This window comes from Lutjanus erythropterus, chromosome 8, assembly GCF_056507025.1.
Source record: "Lutjanus erythropterus isolate fLutEry1 chromosome 8, fLutEry1.hap2, whole genome shotgun sequence".
NCBI classification, from domain to species: domain Eukaryota; kingdom Metazoa; phylum Chordata; class Actinopteri; order Lutjaniformes; family Lutjanidae; genus Lutjanus; species Lutjanus erythropterus.
Window position 1 is genome coordinate 29,671,064 of NC_139324.1, and position 18,568 is coordinate 29,689,631.

The window sequence follows — 18,568 nt, forward strand, 5'->3', positions numbered from 1 at the left end:
CATGAAATAACAAACATGCGGCCGGCTATCAAGGGTAATTTTAGGCCACATCTGACGGCTAATAATACAGGGAACAGTCAAAAAGGTCCTTCAGAGAGACTGATGTCTGAGCACCATCAGCACATGACAGACAAAGCGCACAGGGGTTTCTTTTCCGTTCAAAATCTCATCTCAAGATTTAACAGGGTGTCATTACCGCCCTGCCCTTTTAGATGGAAGCACTGACGAATAAGCAATTGCAGTTTATAACAGGCATGAAAAGGTCGCAGAAATGGAAGTGTCAGACCCATGACCCTTGAAGGACAATGACACAGAAAGAAGCAGAAATGAGATGTGCTTTCACTTTTATGCAAATGAACATCAGTTCACATGCACAATAGTGGTGACAATCGTTATCAAACTTTAATTTCCCAAATTTTATCAAGTATCGAGGAAACAAGTAGGATTCAATACAGAAAAATGTCATAGGATGCACACCACCGTATGCATAAAATATAGGTAAAAAAGTTTAGATTTTATGCAATCAGCACAGTGATGAAGACAAAAACACTGCTACCTAGTGCACAAAATGAACCACAGCCAAGAATTTTTGCATGGATAACAATGCATTCTTTTGAGAATCGATACAGTATCACAAAACATAACATTGCAATACTAAAGTGTATTGATGTTTTTTTACACTCCCAGCTTGCACACTGTCACAGAGCCAAATGCAACAAATTAAAAAGCAAAAAGCAAGTTTTACAGGGGATTACTGGCAGAATACAGCAGAAATTTAATATATTATTCCTAAGAATGCATTTATTACCGTATAATCACCTGAAAATAAGAATTGTTGTCTTTTTGTTACCTTAGAACGTTTATATCTACAGAGGCTCCTCTTCCATAGAGGCCACCATGTTGCATTGCCATGTTTATACAGTAGCCCAGTATGGACAGACCAAACCTTGGCTCTATATGCAGGATTTCATATTTGTGTGTTTCGCTGCCACTGTAGGTTCTCCCACATGCTTGAAGGGGGAAGAGTAGGTGACACAGTGTTTTTAATCTGCAAGGTCACCGTTGGATGCAATTAAATCCTACACACTGTTCCTGTTAGTCTAAATATTCCGAACATATCGATGCAGGGGGGACAAGTTTTGATCCACAATCTAAATTGATCTCCATGTTTCACCTGAAATGTAGCTTGCATACACATTCAAGATTAATCACAATCTAAATTGTCCTATCATCTAACCCTATGAGAAATGTTTCATTCGGATCTATTCTAATAAGCAAACTGTTTCAAAAGAATGTTGAAAAAGACAGGGGTGGTTAAGACTAATCTTGTGGTAAAACCCAACAACAAAACATAAAACCACAGAAAAAAGAAGCTTCATTATTTTCTGAATTCATGTACATTTTGGCTCTATTTGTGTTTGACAGTTACGATGAGGTTTACTATTCAGTTGTAAAATATGCTCACTTAAAATATGGATTGTGTGTGGGATGCTGATGTTTATGTAACAAGTATATGTAAATATGTTTATGTAAAAGCTGTTAGTGGATTGAGTTGCTCTTATTAAAGTTGTGTCATCCTCAAAACTGCAGCATGTCAGGTTGTACTTTGAATTCACTCAACAGTCCTCTGGTGATTTGGGAGACTTGAAAATCTCATCACATGCTGCAACTCAGAGGTTTCTATTACTCCTCAGTTATAGTTGTATTGCTCGAAAAGGATCAAGTCACTTAAAGGAATAGTTTGAATTATTTGATGTGTGGTTGTATGAGGTACTTATCCATAGTCAGTGGATACTGGTCAGTATTCCCCAAGTCAGGAGAAGCAGAGAGGAAAAACCAGCATGGGAGCAAAGCAATGAACTGTTGTGACCGGGATCAGCAGCAAAAGGTATTTCAGCCACATAAAAAAAAAGTCTACCCAAAAGAAAAAAAATCTGTATCAATTTATGTGTACACTGAATTTAGATACTTTCACCACTTTATTTCACCATCAAATAGCCTTTTCTGATGTGAAGGGTTAGGAAAAGGAGCCTGGCCCCCACTGACTATCTTTAAGGGCCTCATACAATCCCACATCAAATAATCCGAACTATCCCTTTAAACAAAAAAAAAAAATGTGCTACTGAAGTATCTAAAAATACTAACCAAGAGAAGGAGGAAAGTGTGTAAAGGTCTAACATTTAAGACACAAGCCTAAAGGAGCAGATAACACAAAAAGATGTGCAGTAAATAAATGTGTAAATGTTTATCTATGTTAAATGCACATATTAAATATGTGTGAAGAAAAGCAAGTAAATGGAAGGTAGAGGAGGAGATGGGCTTAGGAAGAAAAACAGAGAGAAAAGACTATCTCTAGGGTAAAGCCGCCAGGCGAGCTGTGACTGCAGAGGACTCTTTACTCACCGGTATTCACTGTGAGACTCAGGAATCCATGACCAGCAAGCTATCACTCAGCAGGCACATGCACACACACATACCAAAACAGCTGAATACCTATGACCAACAACTTACAAAGTCCAGTCAATGCCAGTGAAAGAGAGGATTGTTCATGGCTAGGAAGTGATCAAGGAGTTTTCCCAGCATTCTTCAAGATGGACTCTGACTTCTTCACATTTCAACTTTTCAATAAGACAGTGTGTCCCCTTTGTGTGGCAAAGCGGTCTCACAACAGCCCTCTTTATGTTATAAAATGTCATTCTTCAACTCACAAGTGAAAATTAATATATTCTGGCAAAAAAAAAGAAAAAAACGATAGATGAGACTGATATTCAGAGTCATGCATGTCAAAAAACAAGATATAATTGGTCTTGTTAATAGCTGTACTGAGCTTTTAATCTTTTCGTCACTATGGTTGCAAAAAAGCTGAGAAAGTATTACAGGCATGCTGCTTTGTGAACTTTAAATATGAATGCTAATTTCTGATTTATTCCCCATCCACAGACTGACAAATTGCCATTTTCCTCTGCTGGTCAATTCAATTTGTGTACTGCACTGTACCACAGTGGTAACATTACATGTTTAATTATCATGTCTAATCTAACACAAGCGGTTTCAAAAGCTGGTGTGAATTATGTATTAGTCTCCACTGTGCACATGGTCAGGCATTTTTAAAAGGTAATAATAACTCGAGCACAGTAAAGTAAGACAAGATTTTTCCTTTTCCCAAACCGCTTACAATCTAGTATGATACACCGCTGTATCATGTGAGCATCCTGATTCTACGGACTGACTGAAAAAGCACAGATAGTATATTCAGTATTGGTCTCTAAGGTAACAGGTGAATTGGGATTCCACTGCAGATGAAAAAGGGGATTGCGTGTGATAAGGAGCCAAAGCTGGAGTGTAGTGAAGCGCAGCGAAGTGGAGAACTGGATAGAACTTTTCACTCATCAGAGGAACCTTTCAAAGGGTTCCTGCAGCATCTCAGGGTATTTTACAGGCTCAGCTAGTAGAAAGGCACCAATATTCCCTCAGGGCTGTCTGGTTAGTGTCAATACCCCAGGGTTGACTTCAGGAGAGCTCACCTCAAAGGGGCTACAACCGTCTTTGAAGAGAGTTCCTATCCTCTTGACAGAGCTGCTAAATAAATGGCACTCATCTGGGATGGAGAAGAAGATGGAAAATGCTAGTCAGTGAGCATTGTATTCATACAGGATAGCAGGGATGCATGGAATGGTAAAAATCATATTGCAATTACTTTGACAGATATTGCAATTGTGATATGATTACAATTGGTAGGAATGTTTATTTTAACATATAAAATAAAATACATAAAATAAGGTTTGTAAGTCAGGGCATCTCTGCAGACCTACGGTGCTTCATTACAATGCTGTTTTAACACATTTTACTTTTAGCAAAAAACTGTAACCTCTGCAATTTTCAATATTGCACTTACTATTGTTAACAAGTTGATATTGCAAAGAAGAAAAGCGTTTAGCTGAAAAGAACTCTAGAAAATAAGTTACAGTTATGAATAATTAGATATTTTTTACCCTTATGATTGTTCTGTTTGGTTCCTGTTTATGCAGACATTGTCCTTGAACGACTGGGTCACCACTACGAGGCTTAGTGAAAACACACAAATCCGTTGAGAAATATTCAAGTGTTTTACCAAAGGACCTTCTGCGTTGTTTTGTGATAATATAGGCTAAAGCTTTAAAGGATCAGTGTGTACAATTAAGTGGCATCTAGTGGTGAGCTTGCACACACCTCATCTCACCCTCCCCATCCAAGCATGTGGGAGAACCTACAGTGGCTGCAAAACTTACACAAAATGCAAGTGACACTATGAAGTAATAAAAACTGCCTTGTTATCTGTCCAATTTTCAATACCTAAGACATTCTAACAGTTATTTATATTTTTGTATATATTCCAGTACTGTGCAGACATTCCATCAGTTTTCCATTATCCAGGTTGAGCCAGGTGCTCAGAGTAAAATAGATTCTTTGAACAGCTTCTTTCTTTAAAGTGAGGAACCATGTGTACTGTAATATTCTTTTTTGTTAAAATGGATTTTACAAAATTGGTATTAAAAACAGCATCGTCCAGTAACTGGTATCAACGTCAAGGTACTGTGACCAGTATCGGAAACACTGGAACGATACACAGCCCTAACCATATTTTTGTCAGTAAATCCCTGTACATCTTACACACTGGACCTCTAACCTCCAAAAAAAAAAACCTCAAAGAACGCAGACAAAATGGCTATGGCACTTATAATAACCACAACAAAAACAGACTGTAAAGACTCTAGAGTGGCTTAAACAGTTAACCTCCACTGATGTATCGCATACAGTATACTCTAGGAGAACAATGGGGCTGTTGTCACAAAACATAGATAAAGAAGAGATAAGCAGCAGAGAGGTCACAGCATCAGACCACTGTGAGTGAAAGTTGTCACCTGATCGGCTTCAACACAGGAAAATACAGCTAGATCTGACAAGCCAAAAGCTTTGGGATTGTTACAAGATTCAGACTTTTTTTTCAGGTTGGACTATTGGGTATAAGTGTCCAAACACAGCAGCCTGGATGAGAGGAAAAAAAAAAGTTCTTAAAGCATTTCCAGATCTCTTTAATAGGGAGATCATGTCAGAGGAGTGAACTGTGCTCCCTAGTGGTGATTTGCAGTCCTGTTTGGCTGATAAATGAATGAGCCTCTGAACCTTGGAAAGCCAAAGCTTTCATCAAAAACCAACTGAACTCATTTCAGTATGAACAACAGCCTGCTAGCCACCCTCCCCCTCTGTGGCCTCATTGCAGATACACCAATTAAAATGATACACTGCCCATGACGACAATAAATTAATATCAATTGCTGTTTTATGACCCCTCACAGGCACGAAAGGAGGTGCAGCACGAGGCTAACAATTTTGTCATGTGACTAGAGAAAGGTCACACATCTAATGTACATACAGTTGCACCTCTGTATCCACCACTCTACACCACTCTTTTCTGAAGTGCTCATTCAACAGCTGCAAAAGCATCATCTTTACACACATGCAATTCACTAAGCAGGGGAACCCTGAGGACAACAGATGCTTTCAATCCCATAATGGCACAATAACCTGTAACAACCAGAGGAGGTCACTGTGGAGATACCCAGGAGACTGTTTGAGATGGAGCACAGGGAGTCTCTAGCCGCTGAAAGACCTAAAACATCATTCACAGAGTCAAAAACTATATTCAACCCACTTAAGACTGAGGTTCAAGTTTTTCAACACCTGATCTTTGACCTGCACTGAGTTGGAAAAGATGGGTCCGTTCAGGCAACATTCCTTCAGTAAATATCCTGCCCCCGGCCTTCAGAGTGCCTGTAAACTATTAGGTCTATAAAGCCAAGGTGCTGTTCAACACATGTCAGGGTGCTGTGGTTCATGGTTAAGCTCTGGGCTTAGCTGATCAAAGCGGTGGCACTCAACGCCACCAGGACTTTGCGGCTCAGGCATCCGTCACACTCCTAATTAACTCAATGTTTCTCTGTTGTCCCCTGTGAAGCTTTCATGAAAAGAACAACCACTAAGTTGGAGCCTTCCAAACTGCGATAGATTATCCAATGTGTCTGGAATTGAAGCCAAACCACAGAATGCTTTCAGAATCTGTGAAACCACTTCCCCTCAAAGACATCAGTGATGGCTGGATGGGAAGGAGAATAAATGGATATATGAAAGAATCCACTGATGGATTTCTATATAATTAAAGGAGGGTAGTATGAGTTGAGTAAATAATTAAACTATTTAACAGGACTAGTCAAGACCTGGGTTTGTATGTATGAATTTTTCTCAATTTTGACTTCAGAGTCATAACATTCTTACCAAATATTATAGCATAGTGACATATAAATGAGCTTTTTGCAAAGTTCAGTTAAATGTATGCATGATCCTCAGGTGCAGTATCAAAAAAGTTTTGTGAAGTTCTGAACAAGACATTTAACCCAAATGCTATCCTGCATCAGCTAATGGTTGACCTTATGGTCACTGCTATTTTCAGTGTTTCTTTATAGGCTGAGAACATTCTCATACTTTTACAGCTATATAAATAATCTAAAAATCAATTGAATTATCTGACAAATACATTACAAGAGTTTTTCTAGCTTATGAAAGGTTTTGGAGGTGTGAAGTAAATGTATCGTAAATAAACACTTCATCAATAGGAATATGATAATTGTTCAATAAAATGATCAATAGTTTCACTAAAATGCATTAAATACAAACAGTCATGAATGCACATAATGAATACACCCTGTCTATCATAATCCTTGAATAATAGAGCGTGCTACGAGTCACACGCAAACAACCAGTCATTTAACAGGTGCATTGTTCAGTGGCACCATTGACATGTGACAAAACAGGAATGGCGTGGAGTGAGAAAATGAGTGCAGACAGTCAAGAAATTAAGTTTTAGTTTTTTAAGTCTATGACCTGTGTCCTTTGATGGATAAAGTGGCTAAATACAAAGAAAGGCAGTTACATATTTCAATGTTTTTTTCTTCTACTCATAATTAAATATAAACAATTCAAAATGAATAATTATCAATATTGACTGAAGTGACACACTGATTAAGTAATCAGTTTTTCAGTTGTTTCGCCCAGCGTCATGAGCATGATGTCTTTAACTCATTCATGCTGTGCTTGTATTTTGGCAGACAGCATCTTGTATCAGCTCCCATGTCACCATATATTTCCAAAACATCTTGTCTTTGTTGCTATGTCCACGCTCTCTACATCTGTGTGCATGATGCATCTGCTGGAGAATCCTAACCTTCTAAGAAAACCTGTCAAGCTCTTGGTGAGATTAAATCCTCATACTCAAAACATCTGAACATGGTGTTTATTCTTTCACTTCTTTATTCTTTATTACAGGGATGCAACTAAAAATTTCCATTGCTGCTTAATCTGTTGATTTTTTTCTCAATTAATCGAAAAGTTGTTTGGTCTATAAAATGTCAGAAAATGGTGAAAAATGTCAGTGTTTCCCGAAGCCCAAGATGACATCCTCAAATGTCTTGTTTCACCCGCAATTCAAAGATATTCAGTTTAACTTTTTTATTAAATGTTACTCAAACTGATTAATCAATTATCAGAATAGTTGGTGATCAATTTAATAATCGATGAATGGATTTTTTGTTGCAGCTCTACTTTATTATCCAAACTATACAAGCAAACTTACATAGTCATAATGCTGGCCTACTTAACATCAAAGTCTTAGGGGAATTATACATAATGGCTCTAGTTTAATAGGGCCAGCCACTGAAGCCAGCGCCCCTGTGAACTTTACCCCATGACTGTGTTAATATGGTATCAATAATTCCAGATTTCCTGCTAAAAATCCAAAATGAACTAATCTCACTGATATTTGCATAATGTTTCGATTCTATCCATTGACGCAGGACACACTAATTTGAGACAAGTCTTAAATTGAGTGTTCTATGTCACTTCTCTGGCTCAGCGAGAAAAGAAAATGTAGCATTATGACCCATGTTGTTTTCATCACTGAGCTGAGACATTTCCTGCAGTATGTGTTTATTAACTGGAGGTGTGAACTCTCCCCTGACGGGTTTTCACAGTTACCTGTGAGGACAGCGGAGGAGAGCCTTGAAACCATCCCCCGAACCTGCTCTCCCTGGTTGTCCTCCATAACATCCTATCTCGTCAGTCCATTTTTTCTCCTCTTTTCCATGCCTCAGAGCACCGCAAGTGGGAATATGCCTTTAATGAGTGTTCCCCTTCGCCTCTCCCCGGGGTCCTTTTCACCTTCATAAACCCAGCCTCTTCTCTCTCTCTTCCTCTGCCTCCCCTCATGTCTGCAGATGTACATTTCATCAGCGCTCTCTTTGATGGATTTAAAATGGTCATCTCAAATCTTGTGTCACCTACGTTGTTGAGTAGAATTGTTTTAATTTGAGTTGGGGCTGAACAAATGAAACTACTTGGCCATTATAAACTCTTATTTTAAATACTTCAGACGAAGCACACTTACAATTACGTGTCCAGGTTGCCACTCAACATTTGCATACTGTACTGTACTGCATCACAATTTCAGGCCTGCAAGTCCAATATTAGGTTTGAATTATGTGATGAGAATTGGAGGAAAGGTGCATAGAAAATCAGGTAAAACACTGAAGCAAACACAATATTTCTGTCCTAATCTGCAGCTGAAATTAGAATAAGGCATTCCAAATGAGAAAGCTGATTTAAAGAAAACTAAAATGAAGTGAAAAACAACAACTTAAATCTTAAAACGGGAGTTGAATAGCTAAATGGCAATTTCTCAACAGAGTTGTGAACTTGAATTAAACAACTTTGCATTAGGATTAAACCATACCACCCCCTTCCTTCCCATCAACTCATCTTTACACTAAACAGATCAAAGCTGTAACCACTCTAAACAAAGACCCACAGATGAGTGCCACATGTGAGTGGGGCCACATTGACCACTTAAAGGATTTCTCTCCTCTCTGCCAAGTCTCAAGAATACAAAGACTCAGGTTGGAACAAGTTCAGCTACAAAGGTATCCCCTGCTTTGAAGCGCCCCACAGCTGTTGACAAGCATGTTCTCAACGTGGTGGATAGAAGGAGCCAGGGAGGACTGACAATTAGATCTAGTGTAAACACACGCCCATTACCAGCCAGTATAGTGTAAACACACGGTGCAGTTGTAGAGACCTCTACATCTACACAAGGTGATCAAATACAAGGATGAAGTGACTAAAACAAATCTCTGTAACCAGCCTGAGCACACACTGCTGGGGTCCACAACGGTCCAGCTATCATCATTTATTCATCCCCCTGTCTTTCATATGACTTTTATTTTTCCAAGAGTAACAATTACTCAGAATAGTTTGACATGTTTCGGAGAGGACTAAGTCGAAAGCTGCAGCAGCACTGTTTTAACGCTGAGTGGGACTGTCATTCCTGTGGCACTGTCAGATGTTCAACAAGCCTACAAAAGCACCTGAAGGTAGACAGGAATGGTCACTTACAGGAAGCCAACAGAGACAAACCATGATCCCATCACCACCAGTATAGGTGTAATGACACATTTGAGATCTGATTGCTTAGATCACATTCTGAGGTGGTCTGGGTCACACGTAAACACATTCTATTAGAGTGTATAGGCAACAGTATGCCCTGAGCAATAGTGAAGGACAGGAAGCAAATATATCATTAAGTTCAATGTAATGCAAATTATGTGTCTGGGCTCTTTTACCTTCGGCTGATGTTTGTGAATGCACTAATGCACTAACAGCAATATCCCCAGATTCCTTTAAAATATTGTGCTATTTTGTGAGTTGCTGAGTTAGGAGAAACTTAAGTAGTATTGAACGACCAAATGTATATAGACAAGGGGAATGAGATCCAATTACAAGTGGTCACTCAAGACGCAACTGTTGACGCATTGCAAGGTGTGAATTCACATAGCTGTCCACTTGTGATGGGATCACCCAAGAAGCATATTAATACCAGTACTGAACAGGCTCATTGAAAAGCTCAAATATAGGTACAAACAATACCTGGTGATCTCTTGCTAGGGCGTAAGGGCATCATGTAGGACTGTCGAGGCAGGAGGGGTGAGGATGGAAGAGACATGGAGACTCCCTTGGCAAGGCTTAATCTGAAAACGTCATCTGGGACATTAGGGTGACCACTGCCAGGCCCCTGGGGTTGAGAGTTTCCCTCGGGTGGGAATCTTCTTTGGGCACTGTGGCTGTGGACATCACCTGTTGAGGAGAACAACAAGATTGTTACAGATTTTACAAACAGCTTATTGGTATTACCCCTCAAAATCTGAGTCCTTAAATTTTCCTATTTATTTAGTTATGCACTGACCTTCAGCAGTACAAAAAAAACACACTTATGTAGGCTTATCTTTTTCTCACTGTGTAAGTGCTTTTTAGCAGTTTGTGTAAAGTTTTCAAGGCTAAAGGAAGTGAAGGTCTGTGAACTTTTAAACCTATTTATACCCAAGTGTTACTGCGCTACAACTTTGTTAAACCCGAGAATTATTTAACAAAGTACTCATGTGTGCTATAGGAATGTACTGCACACTAATTAGTATTGAATATGAGTGCAGAATACTGATTATCCAGGGCTCTGCACTGTTTTAAGAACTTAAAAAGCAGAAATATACTTCACAAAAAAACATGCCACTGGCTAAACTTAATTTTCAGTGGTCCCCAGTATATCATTGCCTGCAAGTGGTTGTGTGATCAGCTGTTTTCCAAATGTGTCCTTAAGACCACATGGTTTCAGTTTATTTTGTAGTTAATGCCATGTCTTAAGCACATTTCTCTTTTCTGCGGTCATTTTCAAGATGAATAATTTGTGAGAGGATTTGTGCAGTTGTCTTTGCACATGCAGGGCTACATATAAAGACGAGTGACTGTTTTTATACCATATTCATCTCAGTGATTTTAAACAATCTTTAAAATTGCCAAATAAGTTGAAAAAAAGGAAATTCTCACCCTTAGGAGTCTAGAAGAACTATCTAGAGTCACAACAGACACTAGAAACAGATTCATAATACATGCTATTATCTCATTATGCTGTTACAGCTAAACTGTTAGTAAGTAACTGCCCTCTTACACATGCTACATGCAATATTGACTTGCCCATGGAATTAGTTTACTAACTATATTTGGATATAACATCTGGATCATTAACTTGCTGGAAGCTTAGCTTTCATAACCAGTCACTGGTTTGCTTCATCTCTTGTTGTGATTTCACTCGAGGCAGGCAGCGCACACAGTCAGAGCTTGTGTGCTACAAATGGAAGCCAGACTCACACATACAGTTTATAGGTGGTTTGGAAAACCAAAACAATGAGCTAACAAGGCTAAAAGCTGCAAAGAACAACAGATTTGGGTGGTAATCCTCAGTTGGGTTTAATATAATTGGCAATCCTTCCACATTACATAAAGTAATTTTTGAGTGATTAATATTCATTGAACCAACAACGTAAGTCCAATTTTTAGATCTAAAAACTAGATTCTTCATTCATTTGTGTGTTGCTTAAATTGACATATGAAAAGACAATTTAAGCCAGAGATGTGTTTTGTGATGTGGTAAGCCATTTTTTGTTCACTAAAACATATCTTATGTCTGAGGATTTTATTTTATACAGAGACCGGAACCTGATGAAGTCCTTTGTTTAGAGTTTACATACATAGAGATGACCAAACTGACCTTGAAGCTGACCCAACTGAAACAAAGTACCAAACTATATTCTTTTACTACCATCCTGAGTCTGAATGCTGGGAATGTAAAACCTCAGAGGAAACACTGGTAACATGTATTTTTCTGCAGACAGCAGCCTGGTTCTGACAGGATGGCATTTCTGTGTACATATAAAACGGACATATCTTAGACAGGAGGTGAAAATATTTGAACGCAAACTGTTACCTTTTCTGAAGCAAAGAAAACATGTTTGAGACATTTTCAGTTTATCAAATGTTTTCACATATGTTTGTCAGGTATTCAGTTGACTGTTATGCAACCATGTTACACAGGCAGGCCACAGGCTTGCAGAGAAATCAGCTTATACAGCAGGGATAATGGTGGATTTCAGCATACAGTAGAATGGTCACTTACTGAGATTTCCTGTACAGATTTGAACAAAGGTAAAATGCTCCACATGCATCTAGTTCCTCCTGTTTCAAAGGGACAAAGCTTACAAGAAAGCTTTCACAGTTTGGTGGTTTATTTAAGCTGTCAATACACAGCCACACATTTTTTTTAACTTACTGTACCTGCTACTTCACTGCCTGGTTTGCAAACACTGCTGCATCTGCCTCTGCTCATTGTTACATTATTTGATCAGCCCCACCTACATTCCAGCATCCACCTGCGGGCTCTGTTTTCCCCCCCTGAGGGAAAGTTTACTGTCATCATTTCTCAATCTCCTCTTTGCTGAGCTTTGTGTATGCCTGCAGGGCTTGATGACGAGCCTAATAGATGTCAAACATCAACTCAGTTCGTACTCTATATTCACATAATAAATTTGTCCCATGTGAGTTGGCTGACTGACGCAGGATTACAGGAGTTCAAATTTCCTTGCATGTGAAAGAATGTTTGCCGACTCTGCGGGGACAGGGATTCTGTCAGACACAGTTTTGACCACCCACATCTTACAGGATGGTTTTGCTGTCAGAATTTTGTTCAAGGGTGTAAACAATGTCAGTGATGTTGATCGGTTTTCAAAGTAGTGAGTCCCTGGGACCTACAGGTGTTCATTTGAGTGGGTCTCAGGGAAATTAAGTGAGTCCCCCAATAAAATGTGTGTTTTTTGACAAACTGTCAGTTTAAAATCATGTTTGATGTTATCTACTTATAATTAATGTTTGTATGTAATTTTGAAACCTCAGGCATCAACAGTAGTAATATACAACATGCCGCAGTAATATTAATCCAAAAACATCATACATGTAATGTAATAATGATAAAATACTGATAGGGGCCATTCTACCGCACAATGAGTAATGCTACATTTCATTTTGACACTTAAAGTACATTTTGCTATAATATTTGTATACTTTTACCTTAGAGACATTTAAAATGCTGAACCTTTACATGTAATGAAGTATTGTGGGGTTGGAAGTAGTACTTTTGCTTCAGTAGGGGACCTGAATACCAACAGCCCAACTGCACCTGCAATGCACATGCATGTTTCTAGCCAAGCCTTCCTCTTCAAGGAGGGTGCCTTTGTGGGAAGTGTGAGACAAATTCTAGTGGGTCTGTTGTGAAAGCGAACAGGCTAGTTAGTAGCTATGAGCCAGAAAAAGTAGTCGGAAAATGACCAAACATCTGATCGTATCCACCAGCAACTTAAAACTCTGCAGCATATCAGGGGGGCCTCTGGTTTTAGACTATTTTAATTGTCTCTAGTCTAATTTATAGCTGCTAACTAGCTAACTTTAGCTTTTCATAGTGTGGATCAACTCTGCTGTGAACAGTACAAGGTGATGCTGTAGTAGCATTAAATAAACTGTGACTTTTTATTTCTTTTCTGTGGCAGCAAACACAACACAGAGCTCATCTACACAACTTATGATTGACCAAAATAATGTAACCGAGTGTTTTGTGTTTCACCTTGAAAGACTGTAACTACATCTCAGTGACGACCAGGTGAAACACTGAACACTCAAACATGACGAAATGGTCATCTGCTATATCACCCATGAACAGAGTATTTATTTCTATGGTTTAATTCTATGATATGAATGTGTCAGAAACACAGGGTGCATACTAATTAACGTCACTGAAACAAGTTATACTCAGACTCAAGATGTAAGTAAGTGCAAATAAATTGCAAGAAAAGATGACTGTTGTTCATGAAATTAACTTGACACTTGACACAAAGATAACTACAGAATGTCATGCCAGAAAAATGTTGGACATTAGTCTCTTCATAGGTTGCTAGGGACACAAACAGGAATGACTGACAGAGGTGGGAAGAGACCTGGATGCTGGAAAACACAAGGACACATGATAGGTATTTAAACCCAGGGTCATGAAGTACTGAGCATTTCTCATACCACTGGGGCACTTTAGAAGGACATCCAGTTAGAGGAGTAAATAAAGCTGTGTCATTGACCACTAAGTTAAGATAACATGTAATTCACCAAGCACACTGGCTAGGTGTTCCCTGCCAAGTATTTGAGGTAGCTAAAGAACAGAAGTCTGTAACTAAACTCATTCAGTGAATTAACTCATTCACAGGCAGGTGTCATACATCTTCATCTCATCTCTATGCATATTCCTTTTTCCTCTCTCTCTCTCTGCAGGAGTACAGCAAAACATTGATCAATCTCAATTAACAAGCTCTCCCCATCCAACTATATATCTGACACAATGTTTATACTTTGAAGAACTGGAAAAAAAAGAAATGCTTCCTGTTTGTTGCCCTCAGACTCACTGCCTGGTACATCAGTTAAGCATTTCTGACTCGAGGCTTGGTAAAATTAGTCAAATTGGAAGCAGAATCTGGTGATGTTGTTGTAGTAATGAGGCAGACAGAAGTAGTCCATTATAGTGAGGAGAGAAGGGCCATCAAGACTGAAGAAAATTTTTCAATGAGAAGTTGTAGCGATATTATAAGAGGGGAAGCATGTTTTCATGGTTTTTCAGCTGTGTCCATTATGCATAGGAAAAAAAGGGAATAATTTGTACCTTAAGGGTCCAAACAAACGTAAACTCAAAGTCCAAACTATTTCAATCAACACTGAGCAGCTTGAGATATCAAGAACAAAACACATGCATGTTACTGCCTGATTCACAACTGTTTCCAGTAGCTGCATCAACCTAAGCTTGCAAGAATGTGGCCTAAAGGAGAAACCCTCACCTGTGGGAAAAAACCTTTTTACTTCTCCTGAGTACATCTGCCTAATAAACCACCATGGCTAACAACAGTTCTGCCTCTTGTTGACTAGTCTCTAAAACACAAGCCTCATGATAAGATCAGGCATGTACCAGACATCCGCATTACATGCTGTCTCTGACATTTATGAAAGTGGGGATAAAAATACCTTCCCATGTGAAAACACCACATTGAGATTATGATTACAATCTCACAGAATTTTAAACAGAAAAATCTGTTAAGATGGTCAGAGAAGTCTGCAATACAACCCTGATCTCTAGAAATCTGCTGGCTTGCAATATAAACCAGGAGATTTCTCTTCTAGTGTCTCTGTACCCTACACTAAATCAGCTGTGTTTCACATTCTCTGCAGTCAAACTTACATCTAGGGCTAGATATTTCATTTTTCTGTCCCACCTAATGAGATACTGTAATTTGTTCTTCTCACAGAAATGGTTCCCCACAGTCTCTACAGATGACTTAGCTTAAGACTTGCAAATGACTTAACCTGGCTACTAGTTTGCTCTGTGGAATCGGAGCCCCAAATGGAAAAAACAGGTTTTGCTTTACTGAGAACCAATCCTGCATGGAAAGACCATTCGAGCCGTGGAGCCAGCTAACGGCAAAGTAATCTATTCTGCGGCATCAAAGTTGCCCACTCATCATGGCCACAAATTAAAATGTATGAATTATCAACCTCAAGATAACATTTAATACCTAACTAATAACACAGACTATACGTCAACAGACCCGGCTAAATCAGAACTGCAGATGTGGTGAACCACAGTAATGACAATTAGCTTTGGTTCTGTTTTTCAGGACTGTGCTGCTTGGGAAGACTTCAGCAGATTAGCACTGACGCCTGTCTACAGCCAGAGGTTTGTAGAAATCACTGAAGACCCAACTACGAGAGGCAAGCTACTATTAGCATCCTGCTTCTCTCCTCAGGGAAATGAGTGTTGTTGGGCTGCCGGGCTAATCAGAAACAGAGACCCATTTTCTCCACGCCTCCGCCTCACCACAGGGGACACAAAGCTGTTCTGTGTTTTAAAGGGCTCTAAACAAAGAAGAATGCCAGAGACAGGAAGCGGAAAGGTTGCAATGACACCTCTGCATGCCTTCAGACATGGAAAAACCTGTGAATGACCCAAAGGTCACTCAGCCAAGGCCAGGACCTGCTGTCACCCTGACCTGAGTGGGACCTACTGCCTCCACACTGATACTGACACTTAAAAGGGTCCTTCGGGAAATGTGTGTCAGACTGCAAGTTAGAAATGCAGATATGGAAGATGTGATGCAGGGAATCTAAGTCAAGTTCAGTCTGGGATAAGCTTTCAACATAAACCATATGACAAGATTTTATCCTAGCACTTCAACTGCTGATTCTACATCAATACCAAGTGTTTCCCCCAGGTGTGAGAGCTAAGGTTTATTACCTGAGGTTTGGACTCGATACAGACTCAGTTCACTCAGTTTACTCACTTAACGACTTTATACTCCTCTTGACAAAATAAAAAAAAAACTTGCAACTCAACTTGGACTTTAACACCAATGACTCACGACTTCACTTCACTGAGCCTTGAGCCTTTTGTCTTGAAAATACTTGCTACCTGGGACACCCTGTAGCTCAGGTGGTAGACCATGCGCCCCATGTACTGAGGCTATCAGTCCTCTGCAGTGGCTGCCAGTTTGACTCCCACCTGTGGCCCATTTGCTGTGTGTCATCCTGTCTCTCTCTATCCCCTTTCCTGTCATATCTTCAGCTGTCACCTATCAAATAAAGGCAAAAACCCCAACAATAATCTGAAAAAAAGGAAAATACCTGCTACTTTCTTAGTTTGGTAGTTGGAACTTGACTTGACACTTTTCAGACTTAATTTGGAACATGATTTATGCCTTGTCAGTCTTCACTTGGCACTTGCTTGTGACTTGTAAAACAATGATTTGGTCCACCCTCTGGTTATTACTAAATTAATTAATCAGACATGAATATTCATATATTCTGGGGCACCCTGGTGGCTCACATATATGACCATGAAACACAACATCCTGGTTCATGTCGGCCAGGGATCTTTATTGCATGTCATTTCATGCCATTATTTCCAGGAATAAAATGCCAAATTAACAGTATCTGTACAAAATAAAGATGATTAAGCCCCTACATGTGGGAGGGAAGTTTTCTAATTTAACTGCAGGCAATATGCTAGGGAAAAGAAATAATCACTTCTGAAATGCTACCTCTCTGACAACTAACTCATTGCAGGGTTCAATGCCAACATTTTAATTTACCCAATAAGACAGGTCAGAAATCTTCTTTCCCAAAGTTTTTACTTGGTCCTGTACAAACTGGCTTATTTGTTATTGGTTATCAAATAACAACAAAGAGGAGAACAAGAGGGCAATCCTTACTGTTGAGCCCTGCATAACTGAACTGGTAGTAGTTGTGATTCTGTGTTGGACATGATAACTGTTGCATTGTGACACAGATGCCCCTATAGATTGAACATAGCTACATGCTGTAAAAGGTGCCAGCTGAGTGCTCATGTGCTGCAGTCACAGCAGGCCGTGGCTGATACAGGTTTCAGCCATATCGCATGCTAAAGAGATTATGGCAAAGTTGTAATTTTGGTAGTTGGTTCTGAAAACAAGAAGTGCCACATAAAAGCTGGCCGTCCAAGTTCTGGTGAATAGGCTGCAGTGTGTCACGGTGACTGCTCTGCCATCTGACCGACACTTTATAACGCAGAGGGACACAAGGACTGAAACTCGCCAGTGCTATTTCAGTTACTTTCCTAAACCCTGGTTGGGGCAAGGCCTGCAATTTCAGCCCGTACTGTGGTCAAGGAAATCAACCCTTTCTAATTATACAGTGCTGCCCCAAGATGATGTAAAAATGATTACAGTCCCTTGCATGCTCTTTCTTCCTCATCAAAGTGAAGGGCCAGAGCCCACGAGGACATGCCCAACCCATAAAAACGGTTCAATATTATTTCAAGACATTGATTTAGAAAAATAAACATTAAAGTACAAATCAATTATTTGAGCAGGTCAACGTGAGTCAATCTTAAACGTTTATTCCAACCAATGTTCCGTCTCACTGTCTCCTACATTTGCAGTAATGTCATAAAGATGGAAAAACTGTACTTTGAATTAAAACTACATAAAAGGGAAATATAAAACCTGAACTGGATGAATGCTGATGAGGATACCTTCACTGTTTGAAACTGCACAAACTCAGAGAGAGAGAGAGAGAGAGAGAGAGAGAGAGAGAGAGAGAGAGAGAGAGAGAGAGAGAGAGAGAGATTAGATAGATTAGATAGATAGATAGATAGATAGATAGATAGATAGATAGATAGATAGATAGAGTGAATGGTTGACAGATTTTTACTAAGGCTACGTAGCAAATTGACCATCCACATCAAATAAAAGTAAACCACAATGAATTAAAGCCCACTGTCTTTTCATGCTTGGCCTAAGCGTCTTCCCATTCCCCCTGCTAGCATGCACACTGAAGGCTGAATGCTTTGAAATGTCTGTCCTGGGTATAAATCTGGATGGTGTCTTTCGCCTCTCAAGTAAATCTGTGCAATGGAATGTGATCCGTCACTTCTCCTGAGGGAATGCAATCCCCCCCCTGAAAAAGACAGACCCTCTGCATTGTCCAATTGAGGCCTGAACTGTCCAATAAAATGATACAACCTTAAGGTATACTGTGT

General features: G+C 39.5%; 1 protein-coding gene across 1 annotated transcript in view; it reads right to left on the reverse strand.

Moving 5' to 3' along the window:
- LOC146323032 (protein TANC1-like) overlaps positions 1–18,568 on the reverse strand; it is a 137,767-nt gene that overhangs the window by 85,383 nt on the left and 33,816 nt on the right. The window contains exon 3 of the mRNA XM_084725223.1: positions 10,012–10,221. Coding sequence (XP_084581349.1) covers positions 10,012–10,221 — 210 coding nt within the window. The remainder of the gene's footprint in view (positions 1–10,011; positions 10,222–18,568) is intronic.